Consider the following 26,950-nt stretch of genomic DNA (forward strand, 5'->3'; position numbering starts at 1 on the left):
ACCACCAGGTGGCGCTGTGAAGCCCTGGATCTGCCACTGGGCCTTGGGCTACGCTAAGATGCAGGCGCGCGTCCGCGACACAATCCAGGATCAGACCTAGCACCTGGGAGCGAGACTTGCTCCCAACTGCACACTGAGAACTGAACCCCCTGGGCCTCTTTTATAGACTCGGGCCCCGGCGCCAAAAATAGCGAAGACCTATAAATAGTTCATACCCTTGCCACTCAACCCGAGAATCAAGCCTGCCTAGCTCTAAGCCTCCCCAGGCTAACCTAAGCTAGTTCTGTGTACCTAGTACACGTCAGATACCGATCCGTGCACATGACAGTACAGCACCTACCACATGGGTTGAATTCAAACAGGTGTTCTTTGCCGCATGGTTAACTACCACGTTCGAGGTAAATATCATGACCACCTGGTACAAGTTAGATGCAGCGAATTGCAGAAATTTGGAAGACTACAATAAGAAGTCTTGGGAGGCTCTGTTGCCAATGAATTCTTACAAGCATATACCGCTATTCGAGCAAATTGAAAGGTATTGCTGCGGGTTGCCCAAGGAGATTCGGGACTACTGCACAAAGACCAAGGTCTCCAATATGTCCCAGTTGATTGAGAATGCTACTACCGCATACGCACTCATGCAAGGAAAAGTTTCAAAAGTAGCCAATAGGAGACATCGAAGTCAAAGGGCAACAAGACGGAATCTCCTAAGAAGTTCAGAAAGTTCTCGCAGCCTATGAAGGCAAAGTTTGTTGCAGGATAGAGGCGAGTACTGTCTGGTACCCGTATGTCAGATGAAGAAAACAAATCCTGTATGATGCCAATAAATGTTATATTTGCAAGGAGGAGAGCCACAAAGCTTTTGAGTGCCCACATAAGAAGACAAAGTCCCCTCCTACTGAGCAGGGTGAGCACAAGGAGGAGAAGAGGACTGATCAGAAGAATAAGAAGCCCAAGCCCACTGCTCGTCTTTTGCCAGACCTGATCAGGGCTGTTCAGAATACAAATGCTACAGAGTTATGTCGGGCATGGGGCAAGATAAGAGACCAAACAGCTCTGACGTTTTTTGATCCGAGAGCCAAGGCCAACAATGTTCAGCCGCATTGATCTGAAGAGTGGTTATCACCAGATCATAATTCAGCCAGAGGATGTGCACAAAACAGCATTTGGTCTGTACGAGTTTCTTGTCATGACATTTGGGTTAACAAATGCACCTACCACCTTCAACAGAATGATGGACAGGATTTCTAGAGAACACCGAGCCTTTGTTGGCACCTTCTTTGATGACATCATCGTGTTCTCTCAAGACGAGGCTGAACATAAGAAGCACATGGCAATTCTTCTTGAGAAGCTTCAGAAGCATAAGCTGCTAGTCAATGCCAAGAAAAGCAAATTTTTCATGCATGAGATCCATTTTCTCGGGCACATTGTTTCCAAGGATGGAGTTAGGATGGACCCCGTCAAGGTAGAGGCCATCAGGAATTGGCCACACCTAAAGAACATTCATGACCTTATAGAAGAAAAGGGGTCACTTTCAAATGGGGTCCCAAAGAAATAGCAGCGTTTGAGAATCTCAAAGAGAACCGATCCTGTTATCATACTGCTTGATCTTCACAAGCCTTTCACTGTCCAAGCAGATGCATGTGGGAATAGCGTAGGCGGGGTACCTATGCAAGATGGTAGAGTGGTGGCATACGAGAGTAGAGTGCTCCAGGACAGTGAAATGAATTTTGGCATCTATGAGAAAGAGATGTCGGCTGTCATACATGCTCTTTCCACCTGGAAGCATTATCTTGTGGGTGCTGATTTTCATGTTCAGACTGATCACCAGTCATTGTGGTACTTTCTCACTCAAAGAAAGTTATATGAGAAGCACATGAGGTGGGCAAATTTTCTTTCTATGTTTCATTTTCAGATTGTGCATGTGCCTGGGAAGAAGAATGTTGTTGTAGATGCACTCTCACAAAAGCCCACCCCAGATGCAGTGTCTGTTAAGCCACAAGTTTCAGCCGTGACCATTGCATATCATGGATCAATATGCCGATGATGCTGATTTTGCACGGATTTATGATCGATTCGTCGATGGTCAGAGGCATGAGCACTATACTCTCAAGGAGGGTTTTTTGATGATGCATGGTAGACTGTGTGTCATGAAACACTTGAGGCAAAAAGTGTTGACTGAGAGTCATGCCCCACCCTATGCAAGACACAGAGGCATTGATGCCACCATTAAAGCTATGAAGCATTATTTATTTTGACCAGCTTTGAGAAAGGATGTCAAGGCATATGTCAAGACATGCATCACCTGCCAGAAGGTGAAGTATGATATACAGAAGTCGTCTGGATTGCTGCAGCCTTTACCTATTCCCAATCGACCCTAGCAAAGCATTGCCATGGATTTAATCTTCGATCTTCCTCGTACACCATCAGGCCCTGATGGGATATGGACCGTTATTTGCAGATTCAGCAAGCAAGCCCATTTTATTCCCATACGGAAGAACATTACCGTAGACCACATGGCGAGACTTTTTATGTCTCATGTGTTCAAACATCATGGAATGCCTCAATCAATTGTTAGTGATCAAGCGAATGACAAGCCTTTTCTGGAGGGGTATCTTTGAGAATATGGGTACCACACTGAATTTCTCATCCTCTTTCCATCCTGAATCTAATGGGCAGTCACAAGAAGACAACTCCACTGCCCTTGATCTTCTCAAGTGCTATGTTTCGGATCAGCAATCGAAATGGGAGCAATTTCTGCCCTTGTTGAATTTGCGTACAACAACACTATACATTCATCCACAGGGAAAGCACCCTTTGAGATCGTGGCAGGAGAACGGAAGGTACCTCCCATTCTTCATATGAAAGAGAAGATTTTTGAAGCGGACAGATCAGTGGAAAGTTTGGATGTTGCTTACCAAAAGGTCAAAACAGCCCTCCAGAAAAGCCAAGAGAAGCACAAACGGGCAGTAGATAAGCATTGCTGCGAGTTCCTCTTGAAAGAGGGCGATTGGGTGCTGCTGTGTTTCCAGAAAGCACGACTCAGGAAGATGAAAGGCAAGGACAAAGTGTACACGAAGCTGAAGAGGAGGTACTATGGTCCTTTCCACGTTTTTAAAAGGATTAATAATGTAGCTTACAGGCTGAAGCTACCTGCAAATTGGACAATACACAGTGCCTTTCATGTGAGTTTGTTGAAGCCTTTCCATGGCGATGTGCCTACTAACCTTCATCATGAGGATCAGCCCGAGGTTGAAGAGTTAGATGAAATCCGAAATAGATTTTGGCACATATGGAAAGAAAAGTAAAAGGTAGAGTATCCCGTCACTACCTGGTGAAGGTCAAGAACTATCCTGCACTAGATGCGAAGTGGAAAGATGGAGGAGGAGGATCTAACAGAGTCACCTCAGAGGTTGCAGCTCTACCTGGACGCATTTCAGCTTGAGCCCACTGCGGTGCAAGCTCCTACAGGTTCAGCAGAGCAGAGATCTGGCACATTGCTTGGTGCTCGAGAGAAGGGTAGCACCTCCGCTTCCTTGATTCAGACTTCTCATGTATCTGGAGATCGCTTGGTGGCGCCGATTGTCTCACCCGTGATACTGCTTGTTGACAGTATTTCTGCCATGAGGTCTCCATGATAAGTGTTCTAGACACTCCCCACAGAGGATGCATTGATCTATGGCTGGACTCGCCCGCTCTCCTAGACCATATTTTCACTGGGAGGTGGTATTTTACAGATGTTATATATTCTGCTATGGGCTATTTCTACCTCTTTACTTTATTTCACTCAAAGTTTTCAGCAGCAACTTGGGTAGTTTGCTGTTTTAAGAGGAGGGTATGTCACGCGGAGGTGAAAAGTAATGTAAAGTATCTTTGTAACTCAACCCACGCTTAACCTAGGGTTAACAATGGTTAAGTGTAGTAATAGTTTGGCTGTGAGGGACTGGCTAGAGGAAGTGCAAACTTCCTAGAAGTTCCTAGGGGCAAAATCTACGTGCACCACTAGGTCCTAGGGGAAAGGCAAAGGCACTAGAGACAGGTCTAAAAGTTGGGCGCAAGGACAACCAACGTTGTCCTTGGTCAGGTGGGTTAGAGCTTTAATTAAGGGCCAAGTGTCATGCATGCAGGTGCATGCCCTTCTACCACCTACCATCTCTCTCCCCTCACCCTCCTGGAGCATTCGAGGCCTAGCAGAAGCTCTCTAGGCTCTGCTACTGTTTTGATGTTGCTTTGGCTATTCCTTCAACTCTTGCACGCTTTTCGAGACAGTCCAACTACAGGCACGCATCCCAAGGCAGTGTACAACTATCGATGCGCTTCTCGAGCAAGTACGATCCATTTAATACATTCCGTACACATGCACGGACTGTACTGACTGTACGGATAGGCTTCTACAGACTGTACCGACTCCTCGGACACGGATTTCAAGAGAGGTCGAGACTTTGGGGCGGATTTGCACGCCAGTGTCCTCTTCAGCCCATTTCTTACCCCCTCCCGCTCTCTTTCTTCATTTCTCTCATCTCCCTGAAGCTAGAAGTCACCTGCACCCTGCTAGGAGCCTGGTTAGGGGACAGGCACGAGGACTGAGCTCACCCCTCTGACACGGACAACGGGTAATTGGATTTGGACTTCCATTTGTTTGCTTTTCTTGCTTTGAAGCATTTTGCAGTGCATGTGTGGTGTTTTGCAGTCCTTTCTAGTTCCTCTCAAGTTCTAGCAAGCACCCGGAGGCAAGGGTGTTCCTGGGGAAAGACTTGAGGACAATGTGGATGCTCGTGATAGCCTTGAGGCTGCTTTGAGCACAGTTTGTTAGTGGTGTGGATGCCTGATTGCCTTCCAATTCGGTCAGCTCAAGAGTGGATGCCTAAGATTCCTTGCTACTCATATTACTTATAGTGTTAGTGTCTTTGAGGCCACATAGGACACTTAGTCCTATGTGACACCTAGGACACTTAGTCCTAGGTGTAGGTTCTTGTACCTTGTACTCTTTAGTTTTGGATAAAACAAGTTTGACGTGACGGGTGTTCTTCTGCGACCTTTTGCTATCTGCACTCTCTCTCCTATCAGATCCTTTAGTGGTATCAGAGCCCGGATCTGTTTCTTGTCCCCATACAGTCCGTACAACTGCCCCGTACGTTTGCGTACCAACAGCCTGTACATTTGCGTACCAACTGCCTGTACATCTGCTGTACTTGCTCAACGTCATACCTGATATCCTACAGTGGTACATGCTGTACATGCGCCGTACCTGCTCAACGCCGTACCTGATGTACAAGCGTTGCTGTACAACGTACCTACGTCGCACGTTCGTACTTGCAACACCGTACCTGCTCAATGCCGTACCTACTGTACAAGCACTATTGTACAACGTACCTGCGTCGCACGTCCGTACCTGCATATAGTACTACCCCGTACTGTACTCCCTTGGCGCTGCACCTTCTGTACCTCCGTACCTACAGATAGTACTGCGTCGTACAATTTTTGTACAACGTACCAGCACTGTACCCGTTCAGTACATCGTCTGTACATGCATCATACAACCTCCGTACACGCATAGTAACTGCTTCCGTGCAGTTGTGTTTACTCCGGGATTTGGTACAGCATTTGGCACGTGTTAAATCTCTTGCAGTCTTTTACTGTTTTTTGACAGTTTTTACTATCAAACCCTAATTTCCAACATAAAAATTTAGGGCTTTTGACATCTGGACCTTCAACCTGTCAATACAATACTTTTGACAAGGTTGACAACTGAAATCCTTCCAAAAATTGAAGTTTTCAGTTAATTTCAGGTTCAGGACTGTCACATTGTGCCACCTCATCACTCAAGTCAACAAAATTTGGGACTTTTGTGTTGGAAGGTCAATTTCAACTGGTGTTTGGGACAGTAACTCATATTTTTGCAGTTTCAAGCCTTGAGGCTATACACTGGGTTAGATTCGCATACATTGGGTCACATTTGCAAAAATTTCAGCAAAATTTGGGGCTTTTCTGCATTTGCCCTCTTTCTGGCCTATTTGCCCTCATTAAAATTGGGGCTTTTGCCAGATTTAGCTGTTTTTGTAGTGAACATTGCCTGCCACAGTCACATTTGGGTCAGATCTGCATTTGCCCTTTGATTTGGGTCAGAAATTTGCAGATATTTGCTGTCATTTTTTGGACAGCCAGCTTTTTGCAGTGATAGCCTTGAGGCTTTTGGTTTTCAGGTCTTTTTCAGGGTATCACATTTGCTATGGCTGGAAACAATCAAGATTTATTTGGAGTTCTTCGTGAAGATGATACGTTGGATGGCACCAACTATCTGATGTGGTCTTATCTCATGAAACATATTCTTGTTGCAAAGCATTTGTGGAATATTGTTTCTGGGGCTGATCTAAGGCCAGCCAATGCTACAGTGGTTGCCTCTACTGCTGGTCCTTCTGCAGGGGGTACTCCTCCTGATGCCTCTTCCTCTAGCACTCCTGCTGCTGCTCTTCCAACTCAAGACAATCAAGATGGGATGCAAGAGATGCAAATGCACATTCATGCATTGCTTTATCATGCAAGAGAATCATTATTCCACACATCCGGTCTTGCAGGACAGCAAAGGATGCTTAGGATAAGTTGGCTTCTCTCTATCAGATTCGCAATGAAGCTCGTGTTGCATATTTGAGAAGGCAATTACAGGAAGTCAGTATGAATGAAAGTGAGTCTATGGATGCATACCTGACAAAGGTCAAGGACTTCATGGAACAGCTTGCCAACATTGATGAGGTGGTGCCAAATCACAGCTTGTCAGTACCACATTGAATGGATTGCCAGATACATATCAAGGGTTTGCTACAACCCTTCGATTAGTGGCCATGGGTAATCCAGACCACTATTCTTTTGATCAGCTAGTTACTTTGCTTTTGCACGAAGAGCAAAGTAGAGCTAATAGACAAGCCATTATTCCTGATCATGCATTTGCTCCACAGCAGACAGGAAGAGGCAAGGCTTCCAAGCCTATGGGCAAGCCAGAATCTGCGCATAGCAGCTGCAATTCCTCCCATGCATCTAAAAATACAGCAGACAAGTCAAAGAAGAAAAGATGCAACTATTGTCGCAAGCCTGGACATAACATTTCAGAATGCAGGAAGCGCATTGCTTCGGAGAAAAAGAAAGCAGGATTGACAGTTAATGCCTCACATGCTATTGAATCCCATGAGCCGGAAGATACTTCACATGCACGTGCTCTTCAGGATGATTGGGCATGGGCTGTCCATTGCTCATTTGATCCCTCCAAAGCTGATGCATTCTTTACTGTTAATGATGCTCAGTCCTGGTACTTTGACAGTGGTGCTTCCAAGCATGTCACATCTTGCAGACAGTTGTTTCATTCTTTAGCTGATGCACCTCGAGGGGGGACTGTTACATGTGCTAATAATGCTTCATATGCTGTAAAAGGAGTTGGAGATGTGCAGCTCACATCCATTTCAAGCCATCCTGTCACTCTGACAAATGTTCTTTTTGTGCCTGGCATTGAAGTCAACTTGATTTCAATTTCAGCAATTGCTACTTGAGGTTTCAGAGTGATTTTTGATGGCTACAGATGTCTAGTTTATGATCTTCATGATGACAATGCCATAGTTCTCACTGGCACTTTGCAAAAAGGGCTTTATCACCTTGATCATCATTCAGCTGCACTTTCTATTGAAGCATTGGCTATTTCAGATTCACAGCTTGCTGAAACTCATCTTTGGCATGAGAGAATGGGCCATCTCAATTATAGAGCTCTTGCAAAGCTACATTCACAGCAGATGGCAAATGATGTACCTTAGACTCACACAGTTTCCAAACATGTGTGTGAGGGTTGTCTTTTGGGTTAGATGCATCGATTTCCTTTTCAAAAGAATTGTCCAAAACTCTCACAAAGGAAATTGCAGCTGGTACACACTGATGTCTGTGGCCCAATGAGGACAAATGCCATTGGGGGGTATAAGTATTTCATGACTCTCATTGATGATTTCACAAGATATTGCTGGATATATCCTTCAAAAGCCAAATCTGAAGTTTTCCTATGCTTTCAAAGATGGCTGAATATGGTTGAGAGTGAATCAGGATGCAAGCTTGTCACCCTCAACACAGATAGGGGGGGAGAGTATATGTCAAAGGAGTTTGATGCATTTCTGTCTTCACGGGGCATTATTCACTCATGCACTACTCCTTACACTCCTCAGCAAAATCCTGTTTCTGAAAAGAAAAACAAGTCCACAATGGAGATGGCCAGATGCATGCTTAAGGCCAAGTCTTTGCCCAATAAATTTTGGCTTGATGCAGTAATGTGTGCCAACTATGTGCTGAATAGATCACCTACACGGGCATTGAAGACTGTTACACCTTATGAAGCATGGAAAGGCAGGAAGCCTTCACTTTCACACATGAGAGTTTTTGGGTCTCTTGCATATGTTCATGTACCATCTCAACTTAGACATAAGCTTGATGACAAGGCAATCAAATGCATATTTATTGGTTACAGCCAGGAGAGTAGAGGGTATCGGTTATATCAACCAAATACTGGGAAGATTATTGTCAGTAGAGATGTAATCTTTGCTGAACATTCAGCTTCTCCTCTTGTGGACTGCAAAGCAAAGCCAGATGTTGACATGTTTGATGCCTTTGAATCTTGGTTACCTCTGCCATCATCAAAAGAGGATTTTGACCAGCAACATGGGCCTCCTGCAAGCCCTCCACTAAGCAATAATCAGCCACAACCTCATGCTGATTTGCAGGTTTCTCTTCCGGCACAAAATGATCCCACTACTCATGATGCAGTCACAGAAGAAAGAGCTGTCAATAGACATGGTCACTTTCTTGAGTTTGCACTCCTTGCTACAGCTTGCAATGAAGAGCCTCTGTGCCATAAAGATGCTTTTGACAGCAAAGAGTGGATGGATGCAATGAGAGCTGAGTTACAATCTATTGCCAAAAATGACACATGGGAATTAGTAGATCTCCCTCCCGGCAAACATGCCATTGGAACGTGGTGGGTCTACAAATTAAAAAGGAAATCTGATGGCAGCATAGATCGATACAAAGCCCGTCTTGTTGCAAAAGGGTATGCCCAACAACAAGGCATTGACTTTGAGGAGACATTTTCTCCCACATCCAAGATTACTACCATTAGATGTGTCATTGCCATTGCACCCCATCATCATTGGCAAGTGCACCAACTTGACATCAAAACTGCTTTTCTTCATGGGGATCTGCAGGAAGAAGTCTATGTCACACAACCTCCTGGCTTTGAGGTTGTTAATTCTAAAAATAAGGTATGCCGGCTTAGAAAAGCCCTTAATGGTTTGAAGCAGGCACCCAGGGCATGGTATGCCAAAATTCATGCACACTTACTATCCCTTGGTTTTCAGAATAGTCCCACAGAACCCACTCTTTATGTCCGTGGGAGTGGATCTGATTCTTTAGTGCTGATTTGATATGTGGATGATATGCTCATCACGGACCCAGATACTCAGCAAATTGCAGCTTTCAAGGCTGATTTGCGGCAGTTTTTGAAATGTCAGACATGGGACAGCTTCACTATTATTTGGGCATTCAGTTTGCTCATGTTGAGGGGGGTATCATGATGTCTCAGTCCAAGTATATTGGACAGCTCCTTGATCGTTTTCAGTTTGAGGATTGCAAGCCAATCTCTACTCCAGTGGACCCTACCTTCAAATTCTCAGCTCATGATGGGAGCCCACCATGTGATATCACTCTTTATCAGCAGGCTGTTGGATGCCTTATTTATTTATGTCACACCACACCTGACTTGCAGTATGCAGTATCTCAACTCAGCAGATTCATGCACATGCCCAGTTCACAGCATTGGCAGGCAGTGAAGAGAGTCTTCAAATATCTCAGAGGCACTCAGGATTTAGCCCTCTTCTATGGTGATCAGGGTTCACTTACCATGCATGCTTACACGGATAGTGACTGGGCAGGATGTTCCGACACCAGAGTGTCACATACTGGCAATTGTTTTTTGCTTGGCAATTCATGTATCTCTTGGCTCAGCAAGAAGCAACCAACAGTTGCCACGCCTAGCTGTGAGGCTGAGTACAGGGCAGCTTTCACCGCTACAGTAGAGTGGGTTTGGCTTCGACAGTTACTTACAGATCTTGGTATTCGCCAGACATCCTCCACTATTGTCTACACTGACAGCCAGAGTGCTTTGGCCATTGCGTGTAACCCAGTGTTTCATGCGTGTACCAAGCATATTGAAGTTCACTATCATTATGTTCGGGAGCGGTTGTCAGCAGGAGACATAGAGTTGTCCTATCTTCCCACAGAGGACAACATAGCAGATATGTTTACAAAGGCACTTCCTCGTCCCAAGTTCGAAGTCTTTCAACAGGCTTTACACTTGGTTCCCTTTGTTACATGATCTGACATCCCTTGTACATTCATAGGTGGCTATATCCTTTTGGATGCACATGTGCCACCATGACTAGAAAATACCAGGTATTCTGAGACGTTTCCAGAGTACTTCAGCCCATCCCATGGGGAGGGGGTTTGTAGGCCATCCTCTGGTGGTTCTAGTGATGCCCTATAGGCCATGGTATGTGCCTTGTAGGCATAAATAAAGACACTTATAGTGTTAGTGTCTTTTAGGCCACCTAGGACACTTAGTCCTATGTGACACCTAGGACACTTAGTCCTAGGTGTAGGTACTTGTACCTTGTACTCTTTAGTTTTGGATAATCCAAGTTTGACGTGACGGGTGTTCTTCTGCGACCTTTTACTATCTGCACTCTCTCTCCTATCCGATCCTTTAGTATTCTAGTGGTGCACTTGGATTAGATGCCGCAAGGATGAACCCCTAGTGTAAAGCATTTCCGTTCAGAAGCATTAAATAAATACCGAAATGGTCACCAAGGCATTTGGGGCCAGTGGGTATGTTGTGTACTGTTTTTCACTTAGCAAGGGCATTCTAGCCTCCTCTTTGTTGTTGTTGAAGTTTGTTTCTAAGTTTTGTTAAGTGGTTGAAGTGACTGCAGCTTGAATTGTGGCTATTTATGAGGTTTATGACTGAGTAGAAGAGGATCATTGCCCTTTCGTTTGTTGAAGGCCGTTACAACTATAGTATGAACATAGCCCGAGAAAGCTCCGTAACTGATGCAAGTTCCTAGGTTGGGACCAACTCTTGATTGCCTCAACCTTAGCTAGGTCCATGCGTACCCCATCCTTGGAAACAATATGTCCCAAAAATTGTATCTCTTGCATGAAGAATTCCCTTTCTTTGGATTGACAATCAACTTTTGTTTTCTAAGCTCGGCAAATACAATGGCCAAGTGCTTCCTATGCTCTACCTTATTCTTCGAGAACAGAATCATATCATCAAAGAACGTACCAACGAAAGACCTACGCACCGGAAAAATCCTGTCCATCATATGATTGAATGTGGCCGGAGCATTAGTAAGCCCAAAGGGCATCACCGGGAACTCATATAAGCCAAAGGTAGTCCTGAATGCTGTCTTATAGACATCCTCAAGGCGTATCCGAATCTAATGAGAGCCACTTTTTAAATCGATGGGGCAGAATACCGCGAGCCCTCAAGTCTATCCAAAATATTGTCAATCCTAGGAATCGGGAAGCAATTCTTAATGGTGATCTTGTTCAACGCACGGTAATCAATACACAAACGCCAAGAACCATCTTTCTTATGGCTTCTCACTAATCACATCCGACAATAACCCCACAAAGGCTTCGGCTTTTTCCCTCAATCATTTTTATCACCCATGCCATCTCTATAATCATTAGATTCTTTCCTTTTCCTGTTAGGACAATCACGAGCCACATGCCCTTCTTCCTTACAATGATAGCATTTGTTTGCATTCCTGAGAGCCTGTCTCTCCTCCGGACTCATCCACCTAATCTTTGGACCACTGCCCTTGCCTGTCCTTTTAACTACAATAAAATTTAGCCTTAACAAGCTTTCCAGTCTTTCTAGACTTTCCTGCATCATCTTTCTTAGAACCCTTCCATCCACTGGACTTTCCCTACAATAAGGCATCAGCTGTTGTGGCATTTTCAATCAACTGCGATGTAATTGTGACCGGTGTCTTCGTGCAATGATCACAGATCTCCTTCGGCAATCCACAACAATATTTCTCAATCTGCTCAGCCAATAGCACATACCGATCTGAGCTAACAGGTAACAATGCTTGCCAAATTTTCTTATTATACTCTTCGAAATTATGGCAGCTGGCTGCATTTAAGTTATGCCAAGCTGTCATCAAAGGCAGTGGTCAACCAGGAAGCTGAAAATACCTATTTAAACTCTACCTAAGAGGTGGGTGCATTGTTCTGCAACAAAAGATTCGTCCACCATTGCAATGCATTACCTTTCAAGAAAGTAGCAGCCTTTCTAATCTTGGATGACCTATAAAGTTCCCTCCTGAATAGGTCGCTTCAAATTGCTGCAAGAAAGTTAGAGCTTTCAATCTATCTTGTACACTGTGAAAAGTCTCAAATTTCACAGCTGAGCCTCCCTCTTTGAATCCTTAGCTTTCCCTTTTAGAGTCAAATTATCATACACAAGGAGCTTCAACAAGGAATCAGAGCAGGATTACTAACATTCTGGCTGGTTCATCACTACCCATGGCTGCGTTAGGCATGGAAGCCCCATAACTTAGCATATTTGGCACACCAATAGGATTTCCCATCATCCCTTGCTTTCCTTCTTGCATCCCTGGCTGCATGCCAATATTACCATACATCAAATTGGGCTGCATACCCCCCTAACATGCCTTGCATACCTAGCTGGAAACCCATTGCATAATTACCGTATACACCTTGGCCTCCTCCGGCTTGACTAGCCATATCCTGAAACACATATCCACCCCCAAAATATCTTGTGTGAGCACCTGCAAAAGGAAAAGCTTGGTGTCCATATTTGCAAACTGGAAATTCTGATTTGGGCCCTGCAAACCAACTCCAAAATCTGGCATAGCTTGCTGTGTGGAAGCGAGTTGTGCCATCTACTAAGCAACCTATTGTCCCTCCTATGGCATGGTCCCCGAAGATGCTTTTTGATCACCCTTTGACCCTTTTTCCTTTGACGAGGCCTTCCGCCCCTTAGCATTGGACGGGCCTTGCAAAAATTCTGCAAAGCGTGGATCTGGGTGAGCTGAGTCAAAGCTCCCATCACCGTACCCATCTACTCTCAAAGCAAAGCATCTAAATCTGCCTCATCACCTCCTTGCTTCAACATCTCTGATAGCGACATACAGGAGCCGGGTTGATTCACTTCTGGTTGCTCGACCGCATGTTGATCACCTATAGTAGTTCCTTCATGAATGGATTGATCGTCACAGGAGACTTCATCACCCTATTCTAGGTCATCCTCCTCCCAATCGTTACTCACTTGAGTATCACTGTGTACCATGATTCCTGTGAGTTACCTTGCTGTAATTTATGACTCAGCCAGTAATACTTGCTTCCCTAACAAGGCTACGGGCTCACCTCTTAGAAAAGTTGGTGATATCACGGCAATGGAACCATGAAACCGGCCTATGATAAAATAAGAGTGGTAAAATCACAACTTAGCAAGTATTATCCCACTGGCAAAACACCCATAGCAAAAACAAAACACAAGGGAGCTAGAATGCTCTTGCTCAAAGACACAGTCCACTAGTTGGTCCCAAATCAGCTAGTTCCCCTTGCGGTATTTCTTTATTATTTATTTCAATGAAAACAAATTACAACAAGCCCTGTAGGCATACAGATCACAGCATAACCTCTGCTTCCAGCAAACTCAGCCAATCATAACCATAAAGGCATCCAATCCCCAGGCAAAACCCTTCTGACAACCTGCCTCCAGCTCTCAGAGTGGAAATCACCCAACAATATCAGCCCTACCTAGCTGTTACAGCATCAACCCCGTAGAAAGCAAGGCCAGCACTCAGCCCTTGGTTGTTCTAGTTCCTCTCGGCAAACAACCACTGGATTGCAATGCCTCATTACTCCCCCCTCCAAAAAAAGGAGAATCATATATGTTGAATTTCAATCGAGTACAATATTTGCCATAAGCGTGTATTGGGGTAAAGGCCAATGGCCCAAGATATACCCCTTTGTACCATACATACATAATAAGAGCTTACCTTGATCTGCGTGAGTTAGCACCCACAATTTCGGTGTTCTCCCTTTCTTTGTTGCTCTCCGATAAGACCTCCTCTCCATCAACTGGTATCAAAGCTTGATTGAGCGAAGCCAACAAGGAGACTGTAGCATTGCGCGGTGTTGCTGTGCCAAGAGCCCGAACTTGTTGCGTGGAGTCTCCTACTACCCGTGGGCTGCCCCTGGGAGCTGTATTTTGACATATACTAGCTCGTTTTTACTGTTTCATCCCTCTATATCAGGTTGCCTCGACTCTTCCACCAATCTATTGCCTTGTTTGAGCAAGGAAGAAGGCATATTATCCATCAACGGTCAAAAACGACCTGCTACTCTGCAATTCCAACCACTGGAAGTTGCTTTTTTGGGGCCCGAAAGCAAAAACATATTTTGCTTGTGGCGGACTCCAATTGATCAAAGGTGGCTTGTACATTCAGATTTCAGTTGGGTTTATGCCTTCAAGTTAATGCATATCAAGCCAAAGGTTAGCTGAAAGTGATTGCTTACAATTGATGCATTTTGAGCCTTTGTTTAGCTAAGAAAGTGAGCATAAGTGAGCAGTGTTTTTTTGAAGCTGTCTTGTATCCCAAGAAGGGATTATTTTTTGTGAGTGCAATACTCTTCCCACTAAGGGAATTTTTTGGACAACAATTTTCAGAATTGTTGGGCTATTTTATTAAAGTTTATGCCTCAAATGCTTCAGGAAAAGTTAGTGATTGGCAGTTTGCAGTCTTGTGACAGTAGTAAAAAGTGAGCAGGTGGCTGTTTTCAGAAGTGAATATCAGAGAATCCATGAGGAATTGTCTTCTAAGTTGAACTAAGAAGTTTTAGTTTTTTGGACAATCTACAATCTTGTTTTTGAAAGCGTTTCAATTCGAGATTTAGACAAAAATTTATGATGCCTAGTATGCCTATGATTTGTAGTTTTGATAGTTTATGACGGCAGCTAGAAAAAAGTGAGCAGGGGCCTATTTTCAGCAATGAACATCAAAAAATCCATAATGAAATTTGACTTGCAGTAAACTAGAAGTTTGTAGATCTATTGGTTGTCTACAACTTTGGTGTTTACAGCAAAGGCAACCGAGTTACGGTTGGGAAGATATTGACAGTTCAAAACAGGCCAAAACTGTTGCAGACTGTTATTACAGCAGTAAAAGTTTGCAGGTGGTGGTTTCCAACAGCAGATATAAGGAAATCTGTAAGGATTTTGGACTTGCTGTAAATTGAGAAGTTGTAGAGTTTTCTACAAGCTACATTTCTTCTGTTTACACTTTTTGCATCAGAGCTACCATGCAAAAGCTATTGGCTAGTTTTGGGATGCCCTGAGGTCACTTACAACAGAACATGTATTTGTGACAGTGACAGTGTGGCTGTTGTCATTGCAATTGATATTTTTTGGGCTTGAGTTTGGTACATTGGTGCAGCTATTGGCTAGTTTTGGGATGCCCAGAGGTGACTTACAGCAGAACATGTATTTGTGACAGTGACAGTGCAGCTGTTGTCATTGCAGTTGATATTTTTTGGGCTTGAGTTTGGTACATTGGTGCAGTGTATTCTGGTTGTTCTCTCATCCATTGTGATGGCTTCAGCATCAGAGAATGCATTGTTAATCATTGAGAAGTTGGATGGCACAAACTTCTCCTATTGGAAGGAGCAAATCTACAATATTATGGTGCAGAAGAAGCAAGTAAAGCCTATAAAATACAAAGGCATAAAGCCAAAGGATTGGGAAGATGATGAAGAGTGGAAGGAATTGGATGAGCTTGCATGCTCCACGATCATGCTCACACTTTCAAAATCGGTGTATTTCAATGTGAAAGATACTGCAGGTGGTGCCTATGGTGTGTGGACAAAGTTGCATGATCTTTATGAGAAGCAGAGTGCCGCTTGTCAAGTGTATTGGCTGAAGAAACTCATAGATCTTCCCATGGAAGAAGGGACTTCAATGTCTAGCCATTTAAATGAGTTTAACACAATTTTCAGTCAACTTTCAGCTCAGAAAATTGCCTTTGATGACTCAGTTAAGGCAATGTTCTTATTAGTCACCCTCCCTGAAAGTTGGGACACTTTTAGGACTGCTATAAGCAATTCAGCCCGTGCAGGAGGCCTGACAAGCAGTGATGTTGAGAGTAGCCTTCTCACTGAGGAGGTAAATAGAAAGAACAATGCTAGAACTAAAAGTTCAAGTGCTCTCAATGTGAGAGGGAGGTCATATTCCAGGGGGAAATACCACGACAGAAATACAAGCAAGTCTAGAAGCAAATCTAGAGGAAAATCCCATGCCAAAAAGGATTTGGAATGCTTCTATTGTGGGAAGAAAGAACATTTCAAAAAGGATTGCTACAAATGGAAGAACGATAAAGGCAAAGGCAAAGCTAATGTGCAGCCCAAGAAGGAAGAGAAATCCACAGTCAATATAGAGGAAGTGAATGCCATAAGTAACAATAGTGATGAGGGTGACATTCTTTATGCCTCTATGTTTGAGCATGCTTTTCTTGTGACTAGTGATGATGCATTGTCACAGAATTGGATACTAGACTCCAGAGCATCTTTCCATGTCACTCCACATAGGGAGTGGTTTACCATTTATGATGCAAGAAGGAAAGGAACCGTGAGACTTGGAAATGATTATCCATGTGACATTATTGGAGTGGGAGATATCCACTTGTCTCTTCCTAATGGTTCTACATTTGTACTCAAGAATGTTAGGCATGTTCCAAATCTGAAAAAGAGCTTGATAAGTACAGGACAGCTTGATGATGATGGCTATCATGTGTTTTTTGGCAACAATACATGGAAAATTAGCAAAGGGTCACTTGTGATTGCTAGAGGTTCCAAGCATGGAACGCTGTACTCAATGCATGTGTCAAGCATAAGAGATAATGTAATCAATGTGACCGAGCAGCCATCCGTCTCTTTGTGGCATCGTCGGTTGGGACACATGAGCATGACAGGAATGAAGATACTTTCTGGTTTGCAGTATGTTCCTATGTTTACTTTTTAAGATTTTAGCATGTGTGAGCATTGCATGTATAAGAAGCAAACACCGTCTTCACATAAAAAATATTTGGGCAAGAAGAGGCTTGAACCATTGGAGTTGGTTCACAGTGATGTGTATGGACCTATGCCTACTGTCTCATTGGGTGGTGCTTCTTACTTTGCTACTTTCATTGATGATGCTACACAGAAAGTGTGGGTCTATCCTCTTCAGAAGAAGAGTGATGTCTTTGATGCATTTCAAAAGTTCTTAGCATTTGCTGAAAATCAGTCGAGCAAGAAGCTCAAATGCTTGCGCACTGATAATGGAGGAGAGTATACCTCTCATGCATTTAAGAATTTTTATGAGCTACGTGGCATCAAGTGGGAGTTGACTACTCCTGAGAATCCTTCTCAGAATGGGGTTGCTGAGAAGATGAATAGAACTATTCAAGAAAGGAATATAAGCATGCTTTCTAATGCCGGTCTACCTCATGGCTTTTGGGCTGAGTCTATCAAAACAGCAGTACATCTTATCAATAGATCGCCTAGCAAGGCACTAGATGGGAAAGTGCCAGAAGAGGTTTGGTCAGGCAAGCCACCATCTTATGGGCATCTTCGTGTATTTGGCTGTGAAGCTTATGTTCATATCTCTAAGGAAAAAGGCAGCAAGCTTGATCCAAAGTCAAGGAAGTGCATTTTTCTTGTATATGGTGATTCAGGCGAGATGGGATACCGATTGTGGGATCCAAAGGCCAGGTGAGGACAAGATGCACAAGAAGCCAGAAAAGACTATTGAGATACGCAGAGTGGTGTTTCAAGAGGATGGACATGATGCAGGGCATGGACAGCCCATAGATCGTGAGGTGGGAGAGCCACATCTAGGTGGACAACCTCAGGTTATGCAGGAAAATCAGTTGGGACAGCAAGATGCTCATGGTGAGCAAGTGTTGACACGTTCCACTAGAGTCTCACAACCTCCACAGAGATATGCTCCATCTCTGGATTATGTCATGTTGACAGATTGTGGTGAGCCTTCATGCTTTGAGGATGCTATGTCTAGGAATGACAAGCATAAGTAGGAGAAGGCTATGCAGTCAGAGATGGATTTTTTGATGAAGAATGCTACTTGGGATTTGGTTTATTTGCCCAAAGAAAAGCATGCATTGCCATGCAAATGGGTTTACAAGCTGAAGATGTTATAAGGCAAGGTTGGTAGCCAAGGGTTTTAAGCAAGAGAAGGGTATTGACTTTGATGAGATCTTTTCCCTAGTGGTGAAGATGACTACCCTTCGTATAGTGCTTGCATTGGTTGCCAGAGAGGACATGGAGCTTGTCCAAATGGATGTAAAAACAGCTTTTCTACATGGAGATCTTCATGAGAACATCTATATGTAGCAGCCAGAGGGGTTTGTTGTGCAGGGCAAAGAACAGATGGTATGCAAGCTTCAGAAAAGTCTTTATGGGCTGAAGCAGGCTCCTAGGGAGTGGTACCATAAGTTTGATGCATTTATGTAATCCCAAGGGTACACACGGAGTGAGACAGATCATTGCCTCTACACAAAGAAGGCATCAGATGGCAGCCTTCTTATTTTGACTTTATATGTTGATGACATGCTTATTGCTAGGAAATCTACTTTGGATGTGGATGCCTTGAAGAAAAGGTTGCATGAGACCTTTGACATGAAGGATTTAAGTGATGCCAGTCACATACTTGGCATGAGGATTGTTCGGGATAGGAACAAGAAACTCCTTCATTTGTCACAGAAAGAGTACATTAGCAAGGTACTTAAGTGTTTCAATATGGAGGGGGGGAAGTCCATAAGTACTCCGTTGCCTCCATATGTGAAACTCAACCAAGCGGACAACCCTAAGTCAGATGAGGAGTGGGCTGAAATGGCAAAGATACCTTATGCATCCGCAGTAGGAAGCTTGATGTATGCCATGGTTGCTACACGTCCAGATATTGCTTTTACAGTGGGAGCTGTTAGCAGGTATATGGCAAATCCTGGCAAGAAGCATTGGGAGGCAGTGAAAGGTATCATGAGATACTTGAATGGTACAAAGAACATGTGCATTTTCTTTGGGAGGAGGACACATCTGCTGTTGGATATGCAGATGCTGATTTTGCAGGGAATGTAGACACCAGGAGGTTTACTACAGGATGTGTTTTCTCATTCACTAGAGGTGCAGTTTCATGGGTCTCTCATTTGCAGCCATGTACGGCTTTGTCTACCACTGAGGCAGAGTATGTTGCAACCACTGAGGCATGCAAGGAAGCTATATGGCTTACTCATGTAGTGGGAGACTTGAGCATTGCAGGAGAGGTTCTAGTTTTGCACTGTGACAGTCAGAGTGCCATCCAATTGGCACAGAATCATGTCTTCCATGCGAAGACAAAGCATATTGATGTGAAGTATCACTTCATCAGAGAGGTGATTAAGGACAAGCGCATCCAGCTTGTCAAGGTTTACACAGATGAGAACCCTGCAAATCTTCTTACAAAGAGTCTTTCCTCAGAGCGAATTGCACATTATTGATGGGTGTCGGATGACATTAGGATGCCCATCTTCTCCCTTAAAGGTGCATTGGCCTTTAAGTGGGAGGTTGTTGGGGTAAAGGCCAATGGCCCAAGATATACCCCTTTGTACCATACATACATAATAAGAGCTTACCTTGATCTGGATGAGTTAGCACCCACAATTTCGGTGTTCTCCCTTTCTTTGTTGCTCTTCGATAAGACCTCCTCTCCATCAGCATGATTTATTTTCCAAAAATTAATCTGAAAAATGACCAGAGGAACCATTATAATACTTTTCCTAGGTTAGCTTTTGTTGAAGAGCTAGAGAAACTTCAAGAAAATAAATATGTGAATCGAAATTCGACTATTCAAAGAGCCCTACAAGACAAAATGTAGCACAGGAATTGCCTACCACATCTTGATCCTCGGGCTTCTACTCCTCATATACATCCATAGCTTGGAAAAATGGTGGCTATTTTGCAAATCCTCGAGGAAAAGAAACATCACGAGAGTAATATCTTTGCAAGAGAAAAAGGAGACAGAGAATCTAAGAGAGGATGAGTCGGATACTCCAGCCTCTAGCCTTGAACCCCTTTTTTTAAGGGTTTGGTGTATCGAACCCAGCTCCTCCAAATCTGGATGGCTTTGTTGTACAAACAGGAAAGTCTTTAGATGTACATGTATCTATGAGCACACATGCGTCCATGCATGTGTGTGTGTACATACATAGAGAAGTGTGTTAGAAGGAGTCATTGCCCTGCAAGCCCCCATATATACAGGACATTGGGTAGTAGGATGATGCCTATTGCCATTGGGGTGTGAGAGCAGAACCACGCAAGGTCATTGCTTGGGATATTGATGCCTACTAAGCGGAGGGAACTGCATTGAATGCAAGTGGGATCGAATTTATTGTGCATCCTATTTGCCGGCCTTGGCAGTTAATATGTTCTGTGTGGGAATATGTTTTTGGTTTCTCCAGGAGATGGGTCACATGCAGGCAGCGGTTGCTAGGCAGACGGCACATCTTTGGTACAGACTCATTGCTGAGTAGGCAGGGGTCAGGAAATCCATGCTTGGAATGGGAAGTGTCCTTGGAACCCCGAGAGGGATGGTACAGGTGTGACTGCCATAGTGTTTGCTGTGTTGTGATGCCAGTTCTCTTACGGAAATCAAGTTGATGTCTCAGGATGTATTCTGTCAATAGGGTGAGAGACTATTGGTCATCACAGTCCTGAGCAGTGGAGAAAGCTTATGTATGCTTTCCTTTTCTGCTTTGAGCAGATAGTTGGCTAATTGGGCACTAGTGACAGCTATGGGGAACTGTGTGGCCAAGGGTGGTTACTAGTGACAGTTCCGGGCTGTGTGCATGCTTCCTGGATTAGGGATGGAGACCTACTGCCAGGCGTAGTGAGAGCAGAGAACAGTAAAGGCTTTGCAGGGTATGTGGATGCCCACTGGGATGTGGAATGCTCCAGTTGTAATAAGGAATGTACCTTTATGTAGCCTGGAATTCTGGGCCACTCACTTAAGTAAAGAAATACCGAAAGGGGTGCCAAGGTTTGGGCCAATCTGTGTCTTTGTTTTTGAGCAGGGGCACTCTAGCTCCCAATTTCTTAATTGTGAATTTGTTGAGAACTTCCTGTGAATAATACTTGCTGGTTATTTGTATTTTACTGCCCTTTGATTTATTGAAGGCCGGTTTCACAACCTGGTCCGTTTCTGACACAACATGGTCAGCTGTCAATCCGAAGTCAGGTCCTGGTCGGCCTGATCAAGACAACCTCCTGCTGGCAGGTTTTGTCGAGGGGCAGACTGCCCTACCCCTATGCTTATATAGAGGGCCACTTAGGCCCTTTCTCTTCAACCCGTTGAAGAATCTCTACAATCAGCATAGGCAGAGGATTCCAGATACAGATCTTTGGTTTCCTCAGCATTTGGTGGTTCAGCATTTGGCTGGTTAGGTTCACTGAGTTTTGTATGTGCTGCCAAACATTGTAGACCTTAATCGCATTCCTATTTGCTGTATATGCTCTATATGTTTTGATCCGAGTATGTGTTTTTGCACAAGAATTGAGATTGGAGACAGTTGTGATAGCCTCCACATCCATATTCTCCTGCTGGGACTCGCATGGATTGCTATCCTAGAATGCTGACATGGTATCAGAGCTCAAATGTTCAACTCTTGTGATCTACATCAACAACTGAAGAGTCTCTTTGCTTGATGGAAGGAGACTCGTGACTTCAGTTATGTGCACTCTCATTCAGCTCTGTGCAATGTCTACATAAGTTACAAGCTTTCAATTCTCTCTCTTGCTATGGCCTCATATATGCCCATGTTCAGCAAAAGGGGGGAATTTGGATGGTCCCAGCTATACTTTGGGAAGGTATGGTTGCCAGGAAGGCCTATGACATCATCGCCAGAGTGGAGACAAGGCCCCTAGTACCAAGCATTTATCTATTGGGATGAGTATTCGAAGCAATTCAATGAAAAGTTCGGACACTTGACTTTGAAAAATCAGCAAGCTCGGGATAAGTGGGAAAGGATGGAAGCACTTCTACAACTTGCACAGAAGAACACACTTGAGGCCCAAGCCAAGGTGGTACTTGGTCCTCAAAAGAGGGGACTATGTGTATCTACATCTCCACAAGGATCCCTATGCCTACCTGAAGGGTAACACAAACACCAAGCTACTTCATCAGTATTATGGTCCTTACAGAATCATTCGCAAGGTCAGGGTGGTAGTTTATCACTTACCATCCTCCTCCAGGATCCAACCACACGTGAGCCAGAATGTGCATGGTCTCCCTGAATTGCCACCTCCGGATGAAGAAGGCCACATATCATCTACATCCCCGAGTCCATTGTGGGCCTCAGAGACAAAGTACTCGGTAACATAATATACATTGAATACCTCATCAAATAAAAAGGAGTCAGGATTAAATGGGAAGACAATTCTTGTCAGCCAGACAACATTGCACTTGCTGTTCTCAATATTTTGTCAGGCTACTCAACAGTACATTGTTGTTTTGGCATTCCTTTTGTGACCGCCACAGTTGACATTTTGAGGGCAAATTTCCTCAGGAAGGGATGGCTATAAGAAGGGAGGTAAAACAGGTTTTAGTGATAGCCCTAGGGGTAAATGAGGAGGTTAGAGGTGTCACGAGTGGGGTCATTTGGAAGGGACTATATAAGTTCCCTCCCCCCACTCTTCTAGCCAACTTCTTATATCCTAATCTACATTAAGTTTCACTACTTCCTCTCCAGCCATGCACTGTATCGCTATCTCTATCACTCTCAACATCTCATCTCAATCTTTGCCTCTTAAACATTGTAACTTTGACTTAACTTGTCTCAATCATCTTTAAAAATTAATTACATTTCACGGTTGTAAAGTGCTTATCTTGGATCTTATTCAACTGCATATGTGATACTTTGAGACTGCAACATATACCGATTTCTATTGGTTCAAAAGCCCTGCAGAAAATAAAACATGCCCTAAGTCTGCATTGTAATGCTCAAGTGGCAAAGCACCCTGCTTAAAAGGCAATGGACACTCTAGCAAATGCGTGGTATCTTCAGTCGTTGGGTTAAGTTGGGACTACACATTACAGATTATGCATGGATGAAACAAAAACCAATAGAATACTGCCCGCTTAGTTACCCATTGGAAACTTCTGAAAACATATCCCTCAAAGCAAGCTTATGAGAAATGCAAATATATGAAACTTACCGATTCTCTAAAGAAAATACAAATGTACCTGGAAAATTTTTTCACAAACGGCCTGTACGTGAAGATCCCCCAACTTTTAGACATTAGAGAATGAATGCTTATGGGCACTACCTCATGGTTTATTACGAGCGGGAATTATGTAGAAGGCCAGGGTTGAATAAGTTTGGCTAACAAATGTTCTCGAAAATTAACTAACATGTGGAAAATCACATTAATTGAGTTTCGGCGGCTAAATCACTACCCTATAGCGAGGTACTGAGCCAGGGCAAACGCTAGTGATCATTTATACATTTAATTAATGAATGACCTACCGATTCTCCAGATAAGTTGACATAAGTTTGTGGCTTAGCAAGTAGCACCTGCGAAGATCCAATTTCTCCTACGCACAGATTTCCAAAAATGAGTGAAATAGAATGAAATAATCAATAGAGCAAAATAGACACAAGCGAATGGATAGATTACCTTTTCCAGTAAGTGCCTTCTGTTGAATCGTGCTCATCCTAATACCCTCCGCTTCTGCAATTGCATCAATCATTTCAAAACCCACCTGTAATACAAGGCAAACCACAATTGTGTTCAGGAAACACAAGTTTTGGAATCGAAGTTTACGGAGCCTAATCTGGGCACACTTACATTATGGCGAGTGCCCTCGTATTTTTTCCCGGGGTTGCCAAGCCCTACCAAAAGCCAGGGATATTGCTTGGGGGGGGAGGACGACGATGCAGGTGCGTCTGCAGCACAAGCATGGACGGAGAGTCGCTGAACAGGGCGAGGTGGAGGGTTGTGGGCAGGCAACCGGAGGCTGGGAAATCGCAAAAAAGTTGCGGGATGAAGCATTTTGAGAAATGCAGCAATGCAGAACGAAGGTAAAGATCATTACAAACGATGCATGGGCTTCTGAGTTATCATCTTAAAGCCAGTTTGTTTGTGAACTGGGTTCATAGCATTCCTCTCCGTCATGCTCAAACAATCGATCAAATCTCAATCACAAGCCAGTTTATCAACTGGGTCATGCTCAAACAATCGATCAAATCTCTCAATCACAAGCTTCTTGCTCGGAGACGCTCTTTGTCTTTGGCACCCAAACATGTTTTTATCCAGTTTGAGCTAACTGGAAATTTGAGATTTACTGGTAGCATAGTTTATTAGCACTAAACTCTCTCTATGGATAAGCATTGCTTGAAATTCCCTATGGACAAACTTTGGACGGGGTGAGGGTTGACTTGGGCTTCTTGTGTTTCAATTTGGGGAGCAAGAGAGGGGGGTGTGTGTGTGTGTGTGTGTTTTCACGTGCATAATTTCAATGCTACAAAACATGCTGTTTTAAAAAGAGAGCAAATTTCATGGACCAATAGTATCTTTATGATGGAACTTCATAATCTCAAGGTTGTCTCAAAATGGCCCAAATTAAGAGTCTTGATAGAATTAGATCATGTTTGGGATTATGTGCATATTATCATTGATATGTTGTAAATATGTCTTCACCATTTTATTATCTCTCCACCGAACAGCCTACTGGAGCTTAATTGTGGTAAAGTGATAGCTTTTGGTTCTCTTTGAGACAAATAGGCTTCTAGGTCTTTATGAATTGTCATGTTTGAGGTAGGGGAGGCTTCGTGGTTTTAGGGAGGGTGTCCTTTTTGTCAAGAGAGTTGTTTTGCAATAGTGATGGTATGTTTGTGGGGGTTGAGGTGGAAGTTGGTACTTTTGTCTTTAATGTACTTAGTGTATATGCCCCTAATAGCATCTTTGAGAGGTGTTCCTATTGGAGGGAGATAAGTTAGATCTCGTTAGGGCCTCGGTAGATTCTAGGGGGTGACTGGAACATGATCAAGTTGCTTGGAGATAGGTCTCATCATGGTAGGTCCTAGAGCAAAAAGATTGAGATGACTTATACCTGGCATAGGGTCTTAAGGACTATGTTGATTTGGATGCTGGCGGGTTTTCTCCTAGAATAACAAGCATCAAGGTATTGTGTTTAGGGTAGGCTAGATTAAAAAGTTTTATTTTTAAGAAGAGGGTTGGTGGCTCTATGCTCCTTTTGATGGTTCTTATCTATTGTCCTTTGGTCTTTCTGATTATCTACCTCTTCTTTGGAGGTTCTCCTTGCCAGCTAATTCAAGAAGATCACTCAATGTTCCTTTTAAGTTTGATAACAATTTCTTAAATACAAAGCTTTCTATAGGTCGGTCAAGAAGACCTAATGGGATGCTTCTTCTAGGAATGAGGATCCATGTGTCTGCTTGGATATTGCCATTTGTGCTATGTTGAAAATGGTAAGAGATTGGAGAAGGATCATCGAGTTTGAACTCATCAAGAGGAGGAGCTTCCCATCCACACACGAAGGGCCATTAAGGGGAATTTGGAGAAGACCCCTGTGACACTATTCTTGGCACATTGCTTCTAGAGGTGGAACCTAGTATTCAAGATCTTGAGCTTGAAGCTACCGTCTTTGACTAGGATAAAGAGTATACAACTTTGGTTATCAGTGGTGGGTGATTTCCCTTCCAAGGTTTTCTTTTAGCTTGTTTAGAGAAAATAGGTGAGAGAGAATGTGGATCCAGATAAGCATAGCAATTTTGTTAATATTTTTGGCATGCAATGAATGCTTGCAGAGTTGAGATCAGTGGAATTATTAGGGAAGCTAGACTTCAGGGTGTGACATGGTAGGAGAACTTGCAAACTATTCTAACTGAGATGGATTCCAAAATCATAGAGAGTCAGAGGCTTATGTTGGCTAGGCCTTTCTCACTGGATGAGTTGTGTGATGTAGTTTCTTGCTTTGGACAAGGAAGGTACTCTCTATGAGTAGATGTAGATCAAACTCAAGGTTGGGGACTAGAGATCGATCACAATGCTAAATACATCCTATAAGATTGTTGCCAAAGTGGTTCTAAATCATCCTTCGAATCTCTTTGGTCATCTACCTCTGTATGATTTCCTTGTTGGATATGTCAAGAACTTTTTCCAAGGAATTTAGTGAATGACACCTCTAGGCCCTTTAAATAGGACTGGACCTTGAAAGGTCTCTCTATTCAATGTAAACATCATTGTATGCAACACTACATTGGACACTACAAGCTTCTTTGTATCTATAAAAGCCTTGAATATTTGTATAGTATATGGACACTACAATTTTATTTGCATCATTGGACACTACAAGTTTCTTTGCATCTACAAAAGCCTCAAATATTTGTACAGTGTATGGTATATCAAGTTCTTGCTATTTGTAAAGATGCTTTCCCTCCCCAATCAGAGGCATTCATACGATATGGCTTTTGTCCACTGAAAGTAAGGTTTTTTGGCTTGCCCGTGGGTAAGAGTACTCAACCCTGGCAAAGATGCATGACCATCCTCAACCACTCCCCATCTATAACGGTGGATCTTTGATTCTTAAATTGCTAATCAATTCACCTTGCATTCTTGGATTGGCTTTTGAAATTTTGGCTAAGTCTTGACCCATGGCTCTAAGACCTTCCATCTCCTACTTTCATTCCATTAACCTTCCATCTCCTCCTTCATGTTGAACTTCCATCTCCTCCGTCCCATTAAGACCTTCCATCTCCTCCTTTCATTCCATTAACCTTCCATCTCC

The 26,950-nt window shown here is 43.5% G+C and overlaps 1 protein-coding gene across 1 annotated transcript in view; it reads right to left on the reverse strand.

Annotated features, from left to right (window-relative positions):
- LOC147891253 (peptidyl-tRNA hydrolase, mitochondrial-like) overlaps positions 1-24,433 on the reverse strand; it is a 55,271-nt gene extending 30,838 nt beyond the window's left edge. Inside the window, exons 1-3 of the mRNA XM_087389573.1 lie at positions 23,989-24,433; positions 23,818-23,902; positions 23,667-23,734 (exon numbers count right to left, since the gene is read on the reverse strand). Coding sequence (XP_087245699.1) covers positions 23,667-23,734; positions 23,818-23,902; positions 23,989-24,192 — 357 coding nt within the window. The 5' untranslated portion in view covers positions 24,193-24,433. The remainder of the gene's footprint in view (positions 1-23,666; positions 23,735-23,817; positions 23,903-23,988) is intronic.
- Between the last annotated feature and the right edge of the window lie 2,517 nt (positions 24,434-26,950).

This window comes from Dipteris shenzhenensis, chromosome 18, assembly GCF_047967505.1.
Source record: "Dipteris shenzhenensis isolate YYH24624 ecotype China chromosome 18, Dip_SZ_1.0, whole genome shotgun sequence".
NCBI classification, from domain to species: Eukaryota; Viridiplantae; Streptophyta; class Polypodiopsida; order Gleicheniales; family Dipteridaceae; genus Dipteris; species Dipteris shenzhenensis.